The 23,245-nt window shown below is 36.5% G+C and overlaps 1 protein-coding gene across 8 annotated transcripts in view; it reads left to right on the plus strand.

The window, feature by feature from the left end:
- The window catches only part of ATP11C (ATPase phospholipid transporting 11C), a 202,689-nt gene that overhangs the window by 171,415 nt on the left and 8,029 nt on the right, over window positions 1-23,245 (plus strand). For 5 of the 8 annotated variants that reach the window (XM_023757568.1, XM_023757593.1, XM_023757571.1 and 2 more), the window contains 6 exons: window positions 2,062-2,121; window positions 7,178-7,305; window positions 10,856-10,991; window positions 13,012-13,077; window positions 16,344-16,447; window positions 19,035-19,188. In XM_023757568.1, coding sequence (XP_023613336.1) covers window positions 2,062-2,121; window positions 7,178-7,305; window positions 10,856-10,991; window positions 13,012-13,077; window positions 16,344-16,447; window positions 19,035-19,188 — 648 coding nt within the window. The remainder of the gene's footprint in view (window positions 1-2,061; window positions 2,122-7,177; window positions 7,306-10,855; window positions 10,992-13,011; window positions 13,078-16,343; window positions 16,448-19,034; window positions 19,189-23,245) is intronic. The other 3 variants (XM_023757575.1, XM_023757588.1, XM_023757583.1) reach the window with 1 other exon arrangement.

The raw sequence follows: 23,245 nt of genomic DNA on the forward strand, positions 1-23,245 counted from the left end.
CCCCCCCCCCCCCCGGGGCTACCACACTATTGTCTGTGTCTATGGGTTAGCATATATGCATATAAGTTTTTGGTTAATCTTTTCCAGGCCCCCCCTCTCCCCTTCCTTCTGAGATTCATCAGTCTATTCCATGCTTCCATGTCTCCCGATCTATTTTACTTGTCACTTTATTTTGTTCATCCCAAAATGATTTCTAATACTTCTGGCCCTCTTTGGCTGAGCTAAGAAGCCCTTCTCCTGCATCTTCAATTTGCTATTGCCTCACCCCTGGAGTACTTCAGTGACAGATCTTCTTATTTCTGTTTCTCCATGCAGTCTACCTTGCATAATTCAGCCAGATTAATGTTTGGAAAATGCCACTTTTCAACTGTACCCCAGAAACTTTACTCTCCATTGTCTAAGGATTAGTCTGGCTTTTAAGGCACCCCACAGTCTCACCCTGTCTTGTTATCTGTTTAAAATACAGAAGGCCTTATCTTGGTTCCTGCTATTAACATATCCTATTCATCTTTAGCACCTAGTTCAGATGCTGATTCTTTATTTGTTCAATCAACAAATGTTTGAATGTGTTACCCTATGCCAAGCACTGTTTTAGGCCCTGAGAATTCATAATGGAATAAAACAGACTAAGTCCCTGTTCTCATGGAAATCACATCCTAGTAGGAAAGTCACACCTCCTCTTCCCACAAACTATCCCATAATCCCCATCAATCACTGCCTCCTCCGACCTCACAATTTAGAGGGTATAGAGGGGATAAATGGTGAGGAAAGGAGACTTGACTTGGAGTGGTGACCGCACAATACAGTGTACATTTGATGTATTATAGAATTGTGCACCTAAAACCTATATAATTGTATTAACCAATAGCACACCATTCATTTCAATAAAAAAGAAAAAGTATGACTAGAAATGCTACGTACATTTTGCATTCTACTAGAATTGATACATACAATTGAGTGTTGCCCTTCCAGGTGATGAGCCCCTTGGAGCTATGGCATGTACTCTGATGCTCTATGAGTTATTCAAAACATGTATAGCACTTTTCTTTACGAACATCCTCCAGAGCCTGTAGTATACTCACCTGAATATCCTCAGCTGTGGCAGATGCTCATCCTTTGAGGATGCACTGGATTTTTAAAAACAGCCTCAGGTCTCCCAGTATAGAAAATTATCTAAGTGAGAATGTGTGACAGAAGGAAGTAGACTGGTTTTTTGACGTCTCAAAAATGGACTCTTGAAGGTGCTGCCCAAAGGGAAATCCAGAGAAAACACAAGAAGATGACAAGCAGCACTCAGATAATGTCACAGCCTGCCCTATTTAAATTCTCTGCTTGAATTTTTTAAACCTGTATTTCATATTCTCCCAATTAAATTATAAGTCCCTTAGGAATAAGAAGTTTCGTTTGGGTTTTTTTGTGTATGTCATCCACAGTGCCATCTTTGCATATAGTAAATGATCAATATTAATATGTCAATTGTTTGATGAAGCAGTGGTAAAGGCAGTAAAACATTAGCTGATACTGTTAGTGTCAACATACACTGTAATAATTTCCTGACTCTTATTGGCATTAATTGATTTAAAATACAGGGTGGGCAAAAGTAGGTTTATAGTTGTGAGTACATGAAACAGTTAATAAAGCTATTGTAATAATCATAACCTTCATGTCTTTTCCCATACGAACAACTGTAAACCTTTTGTCCTGCCCTGCATATACTTACAGCTTTATGTCATTCTACTTTATGATTTTGCAAATCTAATTGGCATTTAAGATGCAGTACTATTAGGTACTTGTATTGTGTGATTTAATTTCTTCACACAGAAGACTAGCAACAGGTTTTTATAAAGTGAGATCTCTCTTCTGCCTTGGTAGGGCAAAAGTTCTTATTAATATGAATTAGTCATTTATTTTGGGGTTATTCACTTACAACTCTAGAATACAGACTTATTGCCTTCTGATGTTAGAAGGGCTTAGGACTGACTGTATGTAATAGTTTCCTGTTTTAGTTTAAAAATTTGATTAATTGAAAACATTAACGCTTTTCTCCATTTCCCCCCCCAGAACCTTTGTTTCATTTTGCCACAATTTTTGTACCAGTTCTTCTGCGGATTCTCACAACAGGTTTGTTCCCCTAGTTATTTGTTGTCATGTACTTTACATTTGCTATTAATAATTTGCCTTTTTATGTATTGGATTATAGGTATGGAGAGGTATGTCCGAAGTAAAAGGAGGGTTGTTGTTTTTTACTCAACTGTTAATCTTGGCTTGCATTTTGACAATAGCAAATGTTTGCGTTTTTGCTTTAACAGTGTTCTTGTTACTTTGTTTTGAAAATTCTTTAATATATCTGATTAGAATTGAGATAACCTTTAAAAGAATATTCTGGGGTTTTTTCCTTGTATCAGTGTATGCAATATTTTCCAATAATCCTAAAATGTTATAGTGTAATATTTTATCAAATAATATCTCACACCTTTGCAGTTTCTCAGATTGGTTTTCTAGAGAAACGTTGACCTTTACTAGTAAGCTGGCCACGAAGCTGTGATTCCTGGATAAAACCTTGGATTACTTGAGTAACTCTACATTTTTTACCCTCTATTGTCTTCTGAACATTTATTGCATAAAGAATATGATATATGTTAACTTGATATTTAAGTGGCAGGATAAGCAGACACATTTGTCAGTTTGTTTTAACAACTGAAATGGATTTTGCATTGTTTCTAGTGGAAGTGCAGCTAAATATAGGAACTATAATGCTCAGTGACTCAGAAATTTTCATAGGTAATCTGTGAGCAGTTCAGTGATTTTGCCAAGCTGAACTACTGGTAACGTCACCACAGGTATTACAGATTGAGTTTCTAAATTTTAAGGTATGTTTAATTCCTCATGGTAGGAAGTGATTTTTTTTTCTAATTTCTTGGCAGAATTTTTAAGCGAATGTATTCTGTCAAAGGGAAATGACTGCTCTCTTTGTCTTGAACTTACCTCTTTACCATTTGGTATGCTGTCTCTTACTTACATCGGTACTGCCATGTCATCAGCCACATAGGGCCAGTTAAGCAGATTGCTTTATGAATTAATCATCTAGCTGTAGGAAGTGCTATCAACTTTCTTGTATTCAAAACTTACAGTTTTAGCTACAGAGAGTTTTATGGATTCTGATGAGTCTGCTTTTCTTGAACATTGAAATTACTATTGATCCAAATGTTTCTAATTCCTCACTTAGATGAATGCAAGTATTAAAAAACATTTCAAATTTTGTTGCAAAATACTAAAGGGAAATTGGCTTAATCTGGTTAAAACATTGTTTTTTATTTTGGAAGGAGCCTGTTGCTTTGTTATCTTTTTAAAACATGTTTATGAAAGCACAAATTTTTTGAAGAAAGGAAGGACTTACTCCTAATAAGGTCAGCTGAGATTCAGACTGTGGGCTGTCTGGGGTCTGTTAAGGTTACCTTAACTGCTTAGATTTTCATAGGAGTTGATGTTTGGCTTCGTTAGTTGTTCAACTAGTATGCTCATTCACTTAACAAATATATCTTGGGTGTCTAGTATGTGCCCGGCTAAGTGCTGGGGATACAACAATGATCAAAAATCTTACCCCCATAATGCTGGGGGAAAGACAGACTACATTCAGATAAACATATTATCAGTTGCTGATAAATGCTCTGAAGGGGGTGAAAAAGGATAACAAATGGATAGAGTGACTGGGGAAGAGGGCCACTATTAGAGAAGATGATTTTGAAAGTTCTCTCTGATGATGTGACCTTTAGGTGGAAATGTGAAGGATATAAGGGAAGGAGCTATATGGATGTCTTAAAGTAAACGGAAGGTTTCTGAGGTGGTGACCTGGTGTATAACATCTTTAGTTTTGAATTTGGCCTAGTGCTCTGCGCTGAATGTAGCAACCTTTGTTGCAAATATTTTTGGAACCTTTTTCAACTTAGGTCCACATCAGGTGTTCTCTGCAAGCCTGAAATTTGGAGGGTTGTGCTATGGAGAAGTAGAAGTGGGACCAGGATTCTGATTCTTTAGCAAAAAGCAGGTCTTTCTTTAGCAAAGCTAGAGTAGTACTGGTCATGAAAATAAAACGTTTAACAGTAAGTAACTAGGGGACAAGAGGAAACCCAGAACTTCTAAATCCAATTCCAAGATTCAAGGTTTACACTGAAGAAAATTTTCAAAGCTCAAGTCCCTTCCTAAGATAATGCTTTTTATATCTTCTTTCTAAAACCTGGTTCTCACTAGAGATTTATATATTAAAGGGGATAAGACTTTTTCTGCAAAATACATCAAACATGAGAATAAAGCAGAAAAGTGTTAATAGATGTATGTACTACTTTTCTTATAAATAAATGAATGAATGAATGAATGAATGAATAAATAAATAAATAAAACATTTACAACAGGTTTAACAAATAATATTATCAAGTAAAGCTGTTGTTTTAAGGACATTCTCTCTTCTCTAATTATGCATCTAAGAATTACAATTCTCTTTCATGTAACCTCAAACTACCATAATGGAACAAAAGTAGATTTTTTAAAAATATATATATATATTTATTGATTTCAGAGAGGAAGGGAGAGGGAGAGAGAAAGAGAAACATCCATGATGAGAGAGAATCATGGATTGGCTGCCTCTTGCATGCCCCCCACTGGGGATCCAGCCCGCAACCCGGGCATGTGCCCTGACCGGGAATCGAACCATGACCTCCTGGTTCATAGGTCGAGGCTCAACCAAGGAGCCACGCCAGCCAGGGCTCAAAAGTAGATTTTATTTTCATTTATCTCTATTGTTGAAAGTATTACAGATGTTCCATTCCCCCCCTCATTGACCCCTTCCACGTCAGGCCTACCGCACCATTGTCTGTGTCCTTGGGTTATGCATATGCATATAAATTCTTTGGTTAATCTCTTTCCACCCCACCTTCTCCCCTGATGCTTCTTTTGTTTGAATGAAATTCAAGACTAAATTATACACCAATCAATCGGAAGATTTTTTTTTCAATTTTTTCATTAGCAAAAATGGGTAATTGTATATCAACAGACTAGTACTCTCCCTTGAGAATTCAGTAAAATATTTTTACTGAGTTTAAATCTTTGTATATGAGAAGTATCTCCATGTTCATTGAGAATTTTGCATGCACATTATCTTGCTTTGTTTCTACAATAGGTAAGAGTTGTCCCTTCCTCTAGGCTCCCCCAACTCTTTGTACTCTCACCACCCTGCCTCCCTCTCTGCAATTTGAGTGCCTCAGCTGACAGGGTACTAATCTTCTTTGTCCCCAGTGCTTGTCACTTAGTAAGCACTCAGTAAATGTTTTTGAAGTCAACTAATGAATGAACCAATGTTCTATTCAAGTTGTTCTCAACGTTTTTGAGGCAACTCCCATTATGATAGTAAGTGAATCTTTATAACTATTGTTTGAAAATGCATAATTGTATTAATTTATGTTACATTTAAATACATTTTAATTAAAATAACATTTATATGTGTGAAAGTACAGATAAATATGGGATATTATTCATTCAGGCCACAGGTAATGGTTGTATGAAAACATCTAGCACTGTGTAGAAAAATACTGAACTCAGTAAGTATATTCATTAAAATGAGGATCAGATAATACCTTAATTTTTTTCCATAAAGGAAAATTTACAATATCAGATCATTCTTTTCCAAATGTGCTGTGGCTTCCATTATCTACTCAGTCATTCATCCAGTATTTATTGAATGCTTTTTATATGCCAAGTGCTGTCGTAAGAGCTGAAGGTTGTCAAAGCCCTCTAGCCAAACACCACCAGGAACACATTTGTAGTTGATCAAATTTTCTTTAATACCGGATGCAATGACAAAGAATATACACCATGAAGAACAGTGGGGCTTCTCAGGAAGAGAGTATTAGAAAGGTCTTATAAGATTTGGATTGAGTTAGGTAATTTGGGAAGGATTTAAGAAGATCCTTAATTTTATGACCGGGCATTTTAGTAAATCTTACCCAGAAGGAATGAAGACTAGAAGGAGGCTAACCCTGTTATCGGTCAAGAAGCAACAGTTACTCATATTAGCCAGAATGGGGGTGTTGGTCATTATTTATGATTTGAAAAATATTCATGCTCTGTCTGTGTTCAGATGTGATTGTGGAGTGGTCTTGTTTTTGTTTTGATCCATCATAGTCACAGAATGGCCTTGTTTGATGTTGCATTTCTATGAAATTGTGCATGTTTGGCAGGAGAACACCTATGCCTAGCTATAAGTGACAGGTCAACTCGATAATGTCAGGGGCCGCTTTACTTTTTTTCAAGCTACAGCGATCTAATGTGAATTGAAACAAACAAAAAGTTGGGATAGCAATAACTTATACCGGTCAAAATAGGCTTTAAAACAAAGACTATAACAAGAAACAAAGAAGGACCCAGCGACTCCACTTCTTTATCTAAAGAAACCTAAAACACTAAATCAAAAAGACATATACAATAAAAAAAGAAAGAAGACATATACATCCACACGTTCATTGTAGCATTATTTGCAATAGCCAATTTATAGAAACAACTACAATCACACATACACACACACACACACACACACACACACACACACACACTGGAATATGATTCATCCATAAAAAAGCATGAAGTCTTGCCATCTACAACAACATCGGTAGACCTAGAGGGTATTATGCTCAGTGAAATAAGTCAGAGAAAGACAACTGCCAGATGATCACTATATGTGGCATCTAAAAACCAAAATAAACAAGCAGAATAGAAACAAATTCATAGATACAGAGAACATTATGACAGTTGCCATATTTTGGGGGTGTTAGGACAGGATGGCTGAAGGGATTAAGAAGCACAAATTGGTAGTTAAAGAATAGTCATGGGAGGTAAAGTACAGTTTAGGGAATACAGTCAATAATATTGGAATTATGCATGGTGCCAGGTGGGTACTTGATTTATCAGGGGGGATCACTTTGTAAGTTATATAAATATCTAATCACAGGATTATACACCTGAAACTAATATAATATTGTCAACTGTAATTTAAAAACAAAAACATATTTAAAACATTTTTAACTCCTTTTTCAAACTGTCTTGTTTTAGCTTGTGATTTTTTCCAACACAACTTCTTAAAGATGATTGTTCAGTACATTTTTTTCTCTTTCATTGTTTGTCATTTCAGCCACTGTATGATGCTGCTTACCTTACAATGTACAATATCTGCTTCACATCCTTGCCCATCCTAGCCTACAGTCTACTGGAACAGCACGTCAACATTGACACTCTGACTTCAGATCCACGATTGTATATGTAAGTTAAACATTGCAGTTAAGATTTCCTCAGACTTACAAAGTTGTGGGTTTCACTTTGTATGAAGAAGGGAAAGACACAGACTGCCCACCTGGTTTGATCACATGATTCTCTGGCATTCACCAGGAAAATCATATATTTCCTAGGTGTAGGTACTGTACTTGAATGTGTTTGAGCCATTTAGTTAAAAATCATTAATTCCTAAAACTTGCATCTACATTGTCATAGAGTTCTGGAGTCTTAGAGGAAGACACGATATTTTAACTACAAAAAAAAAGCCTCACACAAAGATTTTTATTAGTTTAGAACATTGATTTCTACCTATAATAGATTGAACTGATGATATTGTTAGGACTTATCTTGTAAACTGCCCCTGAAGCATAGCTTCTCTCTCCCTTTGTTAGGCCCATTCGAAAACTGTTTGTTGAAGGAATTAATTCATCAAGCCATTATATCCATTTTGTGTCAGTTGGAAATGCATGTGTTTCTGTATGGATGGGGACTTAGCACTAGCCCCAGTTGCTTAACCTATGACTTAATTGGATTTTTATAAGTTAAGCCTTAAAGCTAAGGATAAAGATGTTAATTTACAGCAGATTATAAGCATTGCTAAATAGTGGATGTCAAGTGCAGTACATAGACTTGTGTGGCTTATTTGTATGAAGTGAAGGTGTACAAATTAAGGGATTTTTTTAACCAGTATGACTCATAAAACTCACCTTAATTATTAGACCTAACCAGATTTATAAAATATATCATCATCATTTTAAAGGTATTTATTATGGGAATTTTCAAACATGCACAGAAGTAGCAAAAAAATACTATTAATACGGTGAACTTCCCTGTCCTTACCACTCAGCTTCACCAATTATCCATACAGAGCCAGTTCTCTTTCATTAATAACCATCTCTGCTCCACCAGAGACTTATTTTGGAGCAAATATTAAGCATTGTCTAAAATAGTTATTTCAGTATGTTTGTCTTAATGATAAGGACTTAAAAATAACAGTACCCTATCATACCTTAAAATTTTACAAGTTCATAATATCACATATTCGGCCAATGTTCAGATTTTTCCAACTGACTCATTTCTTTGAATTGCAGGCTTGTTTTAATGAGGATATAAAGTCCATATGTTGCCGTTGGTTAATATGCTTCTTGAGTTTCTCTTTTTTTTTTCTTGAGTCTCTTTTAATCTGTAGGTTAACCTGGCAATTTATTTGCTGATGATATGGGATCATTTATCTTATAGATTTCCCCTGATCTAGAGTTTGCTGATTGCATTGATGGCATCATTTAACGTTTTTCTTTTCCTGTATTTGTTGCAAAGGGATAGTTAGATCTAGAGGGAATCATAGAAACCTTGGTTGAAATCTTACAGAGTATCATCTCCCATGCTCTCATTTAAAAAAAAAATGAAGAACCAGGACCCAGAAATGACTTGCCTAAGAACACAGGGTATAACTAGAAGCCAAACTAAGATTAGAATTCAGTCCTCCTGATAATCAGCCCTGTGCTCTTCCCAGCAGGATGATCATTCTCAAACACTGAGCCAACAGTGTATTCTGTCTTATGACAAACAACAAAAGTGAAGCCCAATAGTGCTCTTGCTCTGATTGGAGTGGAGTTTGGGGAGCAGTGCGCAGAATCCCTCCCATGCAGCCCCAGCAAGTGCTCAAGCTAATTGTCTGAGTTCCAGTTCTGGCTTTGCCACTCACTAATTGTGTGACCTGCACAGGTTACTTAACTGAAATGAGCCTCAATTTCATCTTCAGTAAAATCTGGGCAACAAGAACACCTAATCTGCAGTGGTTTTATGAGGGTTAGATGAGTGACAACACATAAAAGAACTTAAAACAGTGACTGGAACATAGTAAGTGTTCATAGATTGTAGCTATTGATCTTATTCTAACACTCTCTTCCACTTTACTTCTGGGCTGTGCTGAGCACTTTCATACATTAAGAATGTTGAAAACTTAAAGAAAACTGTTGAGCACAAATTATTGTAAGGGTTTTCTGAAGTTTTACTTACTGAACAGCAGGTGTAGGTAATGAACCATTTTGCATAGAGCATGGTTCTCAACCTTGGCTGCACATTAGAATCACCTGGGAATCTATTTAAAATCCTGATTTCTGGGCTTCATCCTCCGGAAATTCTGTTTCTTTGTTACTAATGTTGTGGCCCCACCCCATAACAAAGAAACAGAATTTCCGGAGGATGAGGCCCAGAAATCAGGATTTTAAAAAGATTCCCAGGTGATTCTAATGTGCAGCTAAGGTTGAGAACTACTGGCATAGAGGGTATACTTGCCACATCTGATGCAGAAATGAAAGCCATGGCATACCTGTTGACCAGCCCAAAATTCAGTTTTCTTTGTGTGCTCTGATGAGACACTGCTCTTGGCCTGTCACTGTAGATTACTCTACAGGGGAGGCACCTCCCTAAAGATCCTTGCAAGAATTGCCCAGCAACTGCCAGCCAATGAGGCTTTTGAGAGTCACTGTCATGGGCTGAGTGAGGCAGAAGGTAGTCCCTGTGTTTCCATACCTTCTCTGGAGTTACATTATACACTGTGGGAAGATAGGCAGGGACATCATAGTATGTTAGTAATATTCTGACTTGTACTAAGAAGATTGTACTATTTTTGACAGATTTTAAACTTTTGCTCTGTCCACATCCCATTTATCAAATCATGACTGTACAGCTTCAAACATGTTATTTGACTCAACTAAAAAAGTATAAAGGGCATCCCAAGACCAAAAACGGTTAAGCTCCCAGGAAGAAATCTTGATTAAAAGAAACATTTTAACAATTGTAGTTGGGAAGCAGAAGTATCTTGGTTGAGAGCATATGATTTAGGTCAAGTAAATCTAGAATTGTATACTAGCTCTGTCCCTTAATAAATGAGTGAACTCTGATGTGCTGCTACACTGGTGGTTCCCAAACTTTACTGCATGGTAAAATCACCTGAGGAGCTTTAAAAATATCCTGATGCCCAGCTTAGTCTTATACCAATTAAATCAGACTGAGGTTGGGAGCCAGGCATCAGTGTTTTCAAAGATCCCCAGGTGATTCCAATGTGCATCAAAGTTTGGTATATCTTTTGAGGCTCCTTATCATTTACAGATAGGAGTGATAAAAATACCTATCTCATGTGGTTTTTATGTGGATAAAAATGGAATATATATATATATATATATATATATATATATATATATATATCTTCTAACCTACTTTTCTGACATATAATAAGTGCTCAATAAATGGGAGCTAATTATTATTGATTATATTATTGCTGTCAGGTGACCAGAATTTTAACGTAGAAATGCTTGGACAGTTTACTTCATTACCTCAATCAGGAGGTGATTGCATAAAAATAAACCTGTGGTTCAGTCTGACCTTTTACTGAAAGCCTTTCAGTCCCTCAGAGCTAGCTCCTTTCATTATAACAGGGTCAAACCCCATGTGCACTTTTGGCAATTTACCATAACTTTAAATAAACAGACTACAGAGATTCATTAACCTGCATTTTCCCCCCATTTCTCAATAGGAAAATTTCTGGCAATGCCATGCTGCAGTGGGGCCCCTTCTTATATTGGACATTTCTGGCTGCATTTGAAGGGATAGTATTCTTCTTTGGGACTTATTTTCTTTTTCAGAATTCATCCCTAGAAGAAAATGCAAAGGTAAAAAAATGACATTGTTCTTTTGGTACTATAAGTATGGCTTATCTTTTTTCCATGAGCACTGGATCAAGTATACACATATTCTAGCTGTAATCATTTTGCAATTTTTTAAAGGTAGATTAATTCTCACAACTTCTTTAGAACAGTAGAAGTGTTGAAGTATAAAATCACTTCCTATGTGTATGACTAACTAGAGAGCTTATGTGCAAAACGTTTGGAAGCTTAACTTAACTTGGCTGTAATTTTTATTGGATGAACAAAGTTCTTGGGACCTCAGACTTTGGGCCACTGTACTTGGATTTGAGCAAGGCTTTTTCTGTTTTAAAAGGAAAGTCTAGACCCACTCAGTTCTTATTCATAGTGGCCTTCCATGCTTAGAGTTCAAGGGGGTAACTGACATTTGGAATTCCCTTCTCTTCCTCCTTCCCTTCCACATGGTAGCATAGTATTTTCCTGAAAGGCTACACTGATCCTGCCATTGCCTTCCCAGCAAGCACCAAATAGTTTAGCCCCGGCATTGGAATGATTTTGCCCTGTCTGCTGTGGAAGAGAATGGAATGATGTCTTCCTACAGCCACACAGTGGAAAATCAAACCAACTTGTATGCTGCTTTCACTGTGTTTGATATTTCTGGGCTTCCTCTTTTATGGTAATTCATTATTTATCATCATAATGTGAAGCAAAGCTAAGGTTCAAAAAGAATTTACTGAGTACAACGACTGTGTCTAGAACCTAGAATCAGTATCTGTTAGGGAAGTGATCGGCTCAGTGGGTTTGAATGATACTTTAAATTAGGTATTATAGTCAAAACCTCTCTAATTTGGATTGACAAGTCAGTTTAGTATGAATCCATTAAACTTATTAATCACTATTAACTTTTGAGGAAATACAAATCTAGTACTTTAGAGTAGGTTCATGTAGCACTTACCAAAAAGCGTGCCCTACTTAATCTCTCTGCGTGTCCTTGGGCAAGTCACTTCAGCTTTCCAAGTCAACTTTGCCCATCAGTAAGAAGAAGGAATTCAGTTTTATGATTTCTCAAGTCTTTAGCTTTATGAATGATTTTGTGACTTTCACTTTTTATTTGGCACATAAATTATATAGAGCTGACTCTTGCTTTTTAAAAAATGTGCTGCAGAGTAGGTGGATATTCTGCAGTCCCATTGACATGGTTCTTTTGCTCAGCAAATTCTTCAGGTGGTGCATGGGGAGCCTCAACACAGCCTACGTCCAATCCATCACCCATGTTCAGTCCATGATGTCCAGATTAATTAGATTTTACTATATATGTCACCTTCCTAAATGTTTGCTAAAGTTACAGTAAGTGTAAGAACTGTTATCAGCAGTTAAACATGATGCCCATGTATGATTTGATCAAATTCTTTTTTTTTTTTTGCTTCTATTAACCTTAATTTTTTGTTTTTATTTTTGGAAACCTTTTACATTTCATTTTCTGTTTTAATGTTATGCATTCAGATCTTGACAGCATTTGGTAAGCATATGTGCCATTCATTGCCATCATTTGGATTTATACATGGTATCCGCTTTTCTTTGATGTGCACATGCTAACAGCTCTAATGTTTACAGCCAAAAATTAGACTGTTTTTAAAGTGTGAGTCCATTTGTCTGCATATTAGTCCTTAGTTCAGAGCTTTTGTTTTATATTATAGAAAAAGCCCATATCAATCTCTTTAGAGATATGAGTCATGCAGTGACTTGTTTTGAGGAACATTGTTAGTGAAATAGTGTTTTTTTCTGCCTTTATCATAGCAGTGTTTTCCCTGTTTCATGCTGCTTGGAATAATGGAAATAAGTGCTACCAACCACAAATGTGGTTTCCCTGACCAAGAAAATTTACAGTCACAATTAAATCTAGCAATTTGGCCTGATCCTTTAACTTGATATTCCCCAAACAATTTATACAATACTTTTTTGCAGTTATACACAAGATTATATTTGACTTTTCTTTTTTTGCAGGCTTGTGTATTCTTGGTACATGTAATTATTAATTTTTTTTCAGGTGTATGGAAACTGGACTTTTGGAACCGTTGTTTTTACAATCTTAGTATTCACTGTAACTCTGAAGGTTAGATTTTTATTTATTCAAGTATGTTTAACACCATTTTTATAATGATTTCTAGTCTTGTACTAATACTTCTTTTTTGTCTTTTAATCTTTAATTTTATTATGGTTGTCATCCAAGATGAATGCTTACTAAAATATGTATGATATTAGAGATTTAGGCATTTGTATACTATTTGTGATTCATTTTTTACTGTATGTTGTCTATCCTCTTTATTTTGTTGTTTGTTTGTTTTTAATTCATACACCATACTTATGTCGGAAATCTGTTCCTTCTTTCCAGCTATTTTCAAGATGTTATAAGTGGTATATAATCAGACTGTGTGTGTGTGTGTTTTTCCATGTTAAGTACTTGAATATTTTTTAAAGTTTTATATTTGTTTAAGAATGCCAGGCCTTAAATGAATCTGAGTACTTAAGATAGTTCAGCAAGATCCCTATGCAAAATAACTTGGTAGTGTGAAATTTTATATAATGTATTTATCACTGAAATTTATATTAGTGATCAAATGCATAAAAATATATAGCAGATAATATACAAGAAGGGTTGTTTAGGCAAAATCATTGGCAGCCATGTAATAATGGTTCTGAAGCCTTGATAAATGCTACCCTTAAGGCTCATGAATTGGGACTGTCTTATAGTTGAAAAAATAATCCAATTCTTTTAATGGTTCCAGTAATAAACACCTCACATGTGGTCCAAGAATGAGTGCCTTTAAATTAATTCCAGTATGCCCAGTAGTCAGAACTAGAATTAAGAAATGTAATAGACTTCTAATCATTTCCCCTCTAAAATTAATTCCTGGTTAATTTTTTATACCAAAAAGAACTAACATATGTTTGCATCTACTATTTCAGCGATATTTTGGGACTACCAAAAATGTTACAATTCATCTCAGTTTAGCCACTTAATAGCAGGGTATAACCTTGGACAAGTGATTTGGTTTCTCAGTATCTCTATTTCCTCTTTTATAAAATGGAGATAAAAGTAGCACCTACCTCTCTTAGGATATTTTGTGAGAAGTCAACTAATGATACATAAAGCACTTGCAATGGACGCTGGCACCTAGAATGTGCTCAGTACAATAAATGTCAGTTGTTTTTTATTACTATGATTTACAGGGTCATGATTTGAAATAGAAGCCTCCTCACCCTTTTTCCCACCTGGCCTTGTGTGTGGTCCCAGGGCTTTCAGGTGCCCTTCATAGTTAGAGTTGGCCTTACTGCAACATCTTTCACTAATCCTTCAAAAGACATCCACTCCCTTTTCTTTGGATGGATATTATTGTAACATTATCTCTGACAGCCCAGAGGATGTGCATTCAGGACTGGGCTACATTAACAATGTTATCAACATCCTGTTTATGAGTGTGAAACTAACAGAGAGCTAAGGACCATGGTGTCACAACAAGTATCAAAACTGAGATACCACCTCCTTTTTAATAATTCAATGCCCTGGCCCACTGGTCGGCAAACTTCGGCTCGCGAGCCACATGTGGCTCTTTGGCCCCTTGAATGTGGCTCTTCCACAAAATACCACGTGCGGGTGCGCACATACAGTGCGATTGAAACTTCGTGGCCCATGGACAGAAGTCGGTTTTCGGCCTGGGCGAGTCTATTTTGAAGAAGTGGCTTCAGAAGAAGTGGGGGGTGTTGGTTGGTCGGGCGATAGGAGACGCAGCGCAGGGGGGCCGCGGGATAGGAAGTGCGGCGGAGGTTCATTGTTTTGAGGTACGTTCGCTGAGGTTGGCCCCTTCCAACTCTCCCATCCACACTCATCTATCTGAAACAAGTATACAAGACGAGTGTGGATGGGAGAGTTGGAAGGGGCCGACCTCAGCGAACGTACCTCAATCAGATTGGGGACGTTTTTAGCAAAGACCAGCTTAGGAGTACCCTAATTAAGTTAATAACAATGTACCTACCTATATAGTTTAAGATTAAAAAATTTGGCTCTCAAAAGAAATTTCAATTGTTGTACTGTTGATATTTGGCTCTGTTGACTAATGAGTTTGCCGACCACTGCCCTGTCCCTAACCGGTTTGACTCAGTGGATAGAGCGTCAGCCTGCGGACTGAAGGGTCCCAGGTTCAATTCCAGTCAAGTGCAGGTACCTTGGTTGCAGGTACATCCCCAGTAGGAGGTGTGCAGGAGGCAGCTGATTGATGTTTCTCTCTCATCGATGTTTCTAACTCTCTATCCCTCTCCCTTCCTCTCTGTAAAAAATCAGTAAAATATATTTTAAAAATAATAATAATTCAGTGCCCTGGATATTAATTCATGTGACCCAGAAATTATAAGCAAGTGAAGCAGACTATACTCCCTTGTTTTTAGATTGCATTTGAAAATCCCAGTTCCACAATCTATGGAAACAATCAGCCCTGGCAGAAACATGAAGGATTTTAGTCTAGGGCAGTGGTCGGCAAACTCATTAGTCAACAGAGCCAAATATCAATAGTACAACGATTAAAATTTCTTTTGAGAGCCAGATTTTTTAAACTTAAACTATATAGGTAGGTACATTATTATTAACTTAATTAGGGTACTCCTAAGGCTTAGGAAGAGCTACACTCAAGGGGCCAAAGAGCCGCATGTGGCCCGAGAGCCGCAGTTTGCCGACCACGGATCTAGGGCAACTGAAAATGTTATTAATTTAATTGAATAGGTAAGGATTTTCCAATTGAAAGGCACACTACATAGTCAGACCCATGATCCATTGCTACATGATGCAGGCATATAGAGCTAGTTTCCTTTGTATTTAGTAAGCCCCTTCAACCCCTGTCTTTGTTGTGCTTGAGCTATCAAGATTCTTTGTGTAGTTTGTTTACCCTTCCTAGCTACCCCTTCCCTCTCCTGTTTTTAGTATACCTGCCTCCACCAGCTAGCCTTCTCCTTTTGCCATCATCTCCCTGGCCACCACTACCTGAGGACTTGGGGCTCCAGACTCCTAGATGTTATTATTACCTCATTCTTTGCCCTTCTTTCACTAGTGAGACATCTGTAGCCCCATACTTGCTTGCTTGACCTCATCACTACACCTGTACTCTGGAGTCTAGAGGACTTAGGACAGAGTTGAGCACTTTCATACCCTAGCTCTTTGAATATCTTAGACTCTGTTCTCATTTTAGTTCCATTCTTTCCTGGAAGCCTGGCCCAAGCTAGGTGCTCCCGTACGTATCATATTGTATACAAGTTATCAGGTACCATAGTGTATTATAGCTTGGTGCTGTCTGTACTCATCATGAAATCTCTTGTGTTATATCTTTTCAGCTTGCCTTGGATACTCGTTTCTGGACATGGATAAATCACTTTGTGATATGGGGTTCTTTAGCCTTTTATGTATTTTTCTCATTCTTCTGGGGAGGAATTATTTGGTAAGCAGCTGTATATATGTGAGTAATATGTAAATAGGAAAATAGGTATATGTATATATACATATATATATATATATATATATACACATTGTATATGTTCCCCCCCCCCCAAAAAAAAACCCACACACAACAACACAATGAGATGGTGATTTTAAGATATAACCCTCTGAGTATTGAGTGGTATATATTCTATACCCTGAATACATCTGTAGTGACATGAATGATAGCTATATACCATAAAGAGAGAATAGGGCCCAAATAGATAATAATGTAGCTATTTTGTGTAGAATCTTTACAGGATGAGTACTTCCACTATAAATCACATGGGAGGTTATGCTAGAAATTAGTTTCACTTCACAGAAAGGTGTTTACACACTTTCAAGTTGAAAGATTTGACCGGGGACTACCAGAAGGGAGGTTTTTTGAGTAACTTGTGAAGTATTTTGCATTTGAAATCTCCCTGAAATTAGCAGTGTTACTGGCTAGTATTTAATATTGAGGACATGCCATCTTATAGAATCAAAACTTTTAAAAGTATAATTAATGTGGCTTCCCCTGATAATGATGTCAGCAGCAGAGAACATGGCTGGAGTAAGCCATAAAGATTCTAGGAGTATGTATTTTCACTGGTTTGAGCAAAATCATATATACAAAACATTCCATGTTATCACAGAGATGTAAGGACCATGTTTTTGTCCCTTGAGACTTAATTAGAAGAAATTCTTACTGTTTTGAAAAGCTTTTCAAAATAAAGGCTTTAAGAAGTAAAAATATGAAAAAACCCAATCACTTAGGGAAGTACTGCTCCAAAATATGTAATTACAGCATATATTTGGTGCCTATATAGGTAATTACTGAAGTGGTGAAGCTGAAGGAAGTCTATTTAAAAACAAAACAAAACAAATGAATCAAAGTTGATTAGCCAAATATAATATGCAACTATAATTCTTACAGTACCATAATTCTATGAATCTGTGTAATCAGCATCTGAGCTAATTATGCAAAATTTCCATAAGAATAAAATGTCTCGAAAACCACTTTCTAACTCTTATCCTTATTGATTTAAATAAATCCTTTATGTGATTAAGACATCACCATGTCTGTTTCAATTCATTAGAGGTACTTACTAAATATGAAATATTGATCTTTTATTTTCTTGCCTATAGTGTTGTCCTTAAGTAGAACTGTCTAAGCTACTACATGAATGTAAAATTTATACTGTAAAATAACCAGCAAATTGTGACTAGAAACCATGTGAAACTTCAGCTGAATGCTAGTTGCAGCTAATATCTCTGGACATGTTCAACCTTAAGGCATTGTAGTGCACTCCTTTTTGGGGGAGTGGGCAGTAAGAATGATGATTTCTGAGCCCCAAACTCAGTCCAGTAATATCTTCTGTTTTTTTTACTGCTCCCCTGCAAAGCTCCATAGATGCCCAGGTAAAAAAGAAAAATCTAGAGATATTAATCATGAGTATTATAGGTACTATGCAAAGGAATGCTCTGTGGCTAGCTGTCAGTTGTCTGCTGGAACTTAAGGCTCAGTTAACTGTCTAAAAATTAGGATGCTTTTCAAAACTAGAGTGGGGGTAGAGCTCTGAGGAAGTTTTTTTCTGTATAGCAGGGACCCTAGAAAGCCTGTTAACCCAAGCCTTATAAATTTCTCCACCTCACTGTTCTCACTTTTTATTCCTCAGTCTGGTCCTCATATATAGAGCCACAAGCTTGATTTTATCATGTTTCATAAGAGAGCATAAATATCAATTTTTAAAGGAGAATCCAGTTTATCTTCAGTGAGCACTATGTGTGACCTAATAAATGGGACCAACCAGTTATCTGACTAATCCAAGAATAATCTGTGAATCCCGACCTTGATTAGCCGTTCTGTGCTTTAGCTCAGGCAGAAGAATAAAACTTGCTGTGCTTCTCAGTAGTTACCCAACAGTTCAGTGGATGACTTGGAATGAAATCCAACATCAGAATGAGGGGTCCTCCTGGATTTTTGGGCTGCAACACTTATGTCCTTTTAGCAATATTCTGCTGTCTTGTCAACCTATTTGACTCACAGTAGTACTCAGTATATATTTGTGGATGAGAATTGTAGAGTCATCCCATTTGAGAGAGATAAGCTCTACAGTTCTTTTTGTATTTACATAGGGATTGGGGGGGATTATAAGAATGTATTTTAAAATTTGAACATAGAGCACAAATCTACTCTCATATTAATAAAACAGCCAAGTAAATAAAATGCTATTTAACACAAAAATTAACTAACGTTTTTCTTGCATATCTTTGGAGCTCCAGTATTTTCTAATGTAAATAAATATTTTCCAGTTAGCAGCTTTAAAGTTGATTGCTTGGTTGTTTTAAAGTCAAGTGCTTTTTATTATCTTTTTTATTATAATTACTTTTCAAATGTTTGATAAATGAAATCTGTTTATTACTTTAGAATGTTATAAAGAACTTTACTTTTATAATGTGAATAAGGAAAATTCCTTTTAAATACAAAAGACAGTTTTAATTACACTTCTGTTTCATAGGACAGGAACTGATTTGTTTTTCCATTATGTATTTTCTTTCCACTCTAGGCCTTTTCTCAAACAACAGAGAATGTATTTTGTATTTGCTCAAATGCTGTCTTCTGTATCCACATGGTTGGCCATAGTTCTTCTAATATTTATCAGCCTTTTCCCTGAGATTCTCCTGATAGTATTAAAGAATGTAAGAAGAAGAAGTGCCAGGGTAAGAACTACGTTTATATTACAAACTGATTTTTGGAAGGGGCTTCAATATCTACCATGAAATAAAAATCTTATTTAGAAAATTGCATTAGTTACAGCATGTTAAACCCCTCCTTACAGGTTCATCACTTAATTTCCTCTTCTGCATAAAAAGTATAGTAAAAACTTCGTTATCCAATACAGGTGGTAAGTAGTTTCCTTAATAGTGTTCTATGTGACCTTTAGCAATCCATATGGAGTATTACATATGCTCCATATGGAATTTTAAATGGAAAAATGATTTTTTTTCTTTAGCCTAGAATTTTCACACCAGGAATTTCCACACCAACATTCCAGCTTTAACCTTAGATATTTCACTGTGGGTTGTTCGCAGATTTTTTTTTTTCAGTTGGTAATCCCTATTGCCTTTTTCAAAACTTTCCCGTTCCTTTAATTATAGTGCTGCTTAATCTCTGAGTTGCTTCTAGCCCTGTCTGTCCAGCAGTATAATTGAACCAAAGAAAATTTTCTGGATGTGATTTCTACATCCTTACCCTCCTGAACACACTTGTAAAAATTCAAGATTGTTTTATAAGTGTGTTTTTATTGTTACTGCTTAAATTGTAACCTTTTGTGGAAATGAGAAGTTATTGCCCTCTGGCAGCCTAATTGCTTGGTCCTGCATTGTCTGATATCTTTGAACATTTCTATAAAAGTCTTTACAGTGAAAGGGATAGATTAGCCTGGGAGGAAATCTGGCAAATTTTGACCAACACGTTAATTAAATATGTCATTACTGCCAACACTCTCATTTTGCCAAACAAAACCCCGTTTCTATCATATTGACACCAACTATATCTTGAAGCCCTCCCCCCCGGGGCAACATTTTCATGTAATAGTCTAAGCTATATCTCCTGACCTATTTGATCAAATTTGCCGATTAGTTTAGCCACAGTGCTGGTTTGTCTCAATATTTTTTTCTGGCCTGTTGAATTGATAGAATCCAGTGGTTGTCATCATACAGACAGAAGGAACTAAAATAATTATAGTGGGAATATCTTCAGTGATTAGATATATAAAAGAGGAGCATCATTGTTACAACTCAGTATTGGCCCCAATCAAAAGCAAATAGACTACCAGTGGCAAAAGCCACATTGATTCTTGGTATACAAGGCCAGTCAGTGTACAGTTAAGTGGTTAGAACTTGCTTTAATTCCCTGCTTCTGCATGCCTTATGGGTAGAACTGGACACAATAATGTTAACCTAGCTAAGACTGCCTTGGTCTGCTCTTTAATCTTTCCAGTAGACCCCTGACTAACTTCCTTCAGCCTGGCATTTAGTCTTAGGATGGGAAAGTGACATTTACTTATATGATTTTTACCTTAATACCAGTTGAACAGGGGTAAAACAGATTGATATAATAGGTTCCTCCCAAAATGGCTCAAGTGGCAATTTGAATAAAGCCAATTAAAAAATGTCACAATAATAAATGGTTTGGGGACTTGTTATAATAGAGAATTTGTCTGGGAAGAATCTCTTGAGTTGTTCTTCCATTCTCCTTATTTGGAAGTATACTTTGGGGTGCTCCTAAATGTTTTTCTTATTTGGGGTAGTGGAGCGCATACTAAATAATGGCTCACACCCAGCTTCATGCTCTATAGACGTTACAAAAATCTTCAGAAATCCAAACTTTCAAACATATTATCTTATCCTCCTCTTTAGGCCCTTTCTTTAAAAAAATTACTTAGGTGATGAGAGCTACTAACAGACATAAAAAAATTAGATACTGGCTGATGGTGACTTTTATATAAATTAAATGGAGGAATTCTACAAAGCAGTCACAGATAAAGACTAGAACATTCCTAACTTCTGTTGAAAGCATGCAATTCTGGGACTGCAGCCCTATTTACATAGCAAGCATAGAATGTTGCTAGGGGTTCAGCATGAACTTTGTTTGCCATGGGTGGAAGAATTCTAGTGTCTGTGCTGTAGCTTGGCATGCTGATGTGCTAGAATGATGAGGAGAATTTCCATAATCACATTCATTCATTCATTCATTCATTCTTACCTTCATTGAACCAATGAACATGTTGAACCACCTAATGATGAACATCTCTCTTTATATGCAATGTCTGAAAGACTAAATGGTTTCAGACACTATGTGATTTTGAGAGTTGCAGATGAGACAGAATGTTGTGGGCACTCAGCAGTGCTGCTACTTTTTTTTTCATGTGAGAAAATGCAAGAGCAAAGTAGTGCATATGAATGCATAAAGGCCAACTAAAACATGGCAGCCATGGTTATTCTGATAAGTCACATGTTTACATAAGACCCTATTTGGCTATATCAAAGAGACAGAGCCCACTTCTAAGATAAAGGAGAAAGAATATCTTAATGACCAACAGTCTGCCATCTGGGTGACTTACTACTTTGTTCAATATCCCTTGTTAAGGCATTGGCCTCATTTTAAAGAGAAGTAAAATATTATTTTACACTAGTTTGGCCTCACACCTGACACACTCCCTAATGGGATAAAGGATGTGTCCCTACCTATAAATAGAAGGTTCTTTGACCACCAACCAGTAAGCATCTTGGTACTTAGTACACACTGCCAGAAATGCCTATGGCAAGTAGGCTCACAGTGCTATCCTCATGTTGGTCTTGCCAACATGAAGGGAATTGAGCAGTGGGTAGTGAAAATATCTCCATGACTTTAGAGAAAGCAGCTAAGACATTTACATGTAACAATTACAGAAGCAGCCTTCTGGTGACTTCCATTCCCTGAGGGCCCACTATAAGTTAGCTACTATACTAGGTGTTGGTAAATCAGGGATGAATCAAAGGAGGCTCCAGTCATAAGGAGTCTCACTCTGATTAAGTTATAAAGTGGATTCATGTGATATAAATCAGAATAGTAGACTAAATGATACGGCTTGATTTAAGACAACTGAGGTATTTCAGTGTCTGCATCACTACCTCCTGAAGCCACAATAGCCAAGTTCTGCCTTGGCAGTAGCATTGTAAAGAATTATGCTATCTTCAAAAAGGTGAAGGGATTGAAAAGTACAGAATAGTTATGGGATGTAAAGTACAGCATAGGGAATATAGTCAATAATATTCTAATAACTATGTATGGTGTCAGATAGGTACTAGATTTATCAGGATGATCACTTTGTAAGTTATACAATGTCTAATCACTGGGTTGTATACCTGAAACTAATATAATGTTGGATGCCAACTGTAATCAAAAAATAAAAAATAAATTATTTTTTAAAAGGTGAGGCTAAAAAGGAATTCTGCTGTCTTCAGAAATAGGTTCCCTAAGTAATTTAAATCAAGGATATGGTTAAGTTATATATTCCTCAGCTATATTTTCAGCAATATGCTTAATTTTTTTAGCTAAAATTCCATCATTAAGGATCATAGGTCTTTTCTGTTGCTTATAACTCAACAAAGCTGCACTGCCATAGTGCTGCCAGTATATTATGAAACTACTATTGAGCACTGAACAGTGGAGCAGCAGGATAACACTTCGAAGAAAATTTAAAGTTTAGGATTTGGGGTATTTCAAAAAATTGTGTTCCCCTCTGAACACAATTGTTGGGCTATCTCTCAGTCAGTAAAATACATCTAGACTTTTTGGCCAAGTAATAAATACCACTTCCCATTTCCAATGGAGGAATTTCCACATATAAGTTTTCCCATGTAAACCACAACAATCAAAAGGGAGGCTTGACTTTGCCTACTAGACATAGGGACACTATAATCCAATGGGAAGGGACCCAACAACAAGGTGAAGCCTAGTATGGGATGTCTGCACAAACAAAAAGAAATACTCCATTATGAAGGGAGCTCTTTCAGAGTGGAAGACAGGAAAAGGAAGACTGTCAGCTACCTGAGCAAAATTCCCAGAGAAAGCACTTTGAAATTTTTGGAAAATGTAATTTATCTTTATAATAACAACAGTGACAATCATGATTACTATTGAAATGCTGACAGTCACGTACACCCATTGGTTCTGAGGAAAATAACACTGTGAACTGGGTTAGACAAAAATAAAGTTGAATCCTAATGTCAT

This window comes from Myotis lucifugus, unplaced genomic scaffold (genome assembly GCF_000147115.1).
Source record: "Myotis lucifugus unplaced genomic scaffold, Myoluc2.0 scaffold_2, whole genome shotgun sequence".
NCBI classification, from domain to species: domain Eukaryota; kingdom Metazoa; phylum Chordata; class Mammalia; order Chiroptera; family Vespertilionidae; genus Myotis; species Myotis lucifugus.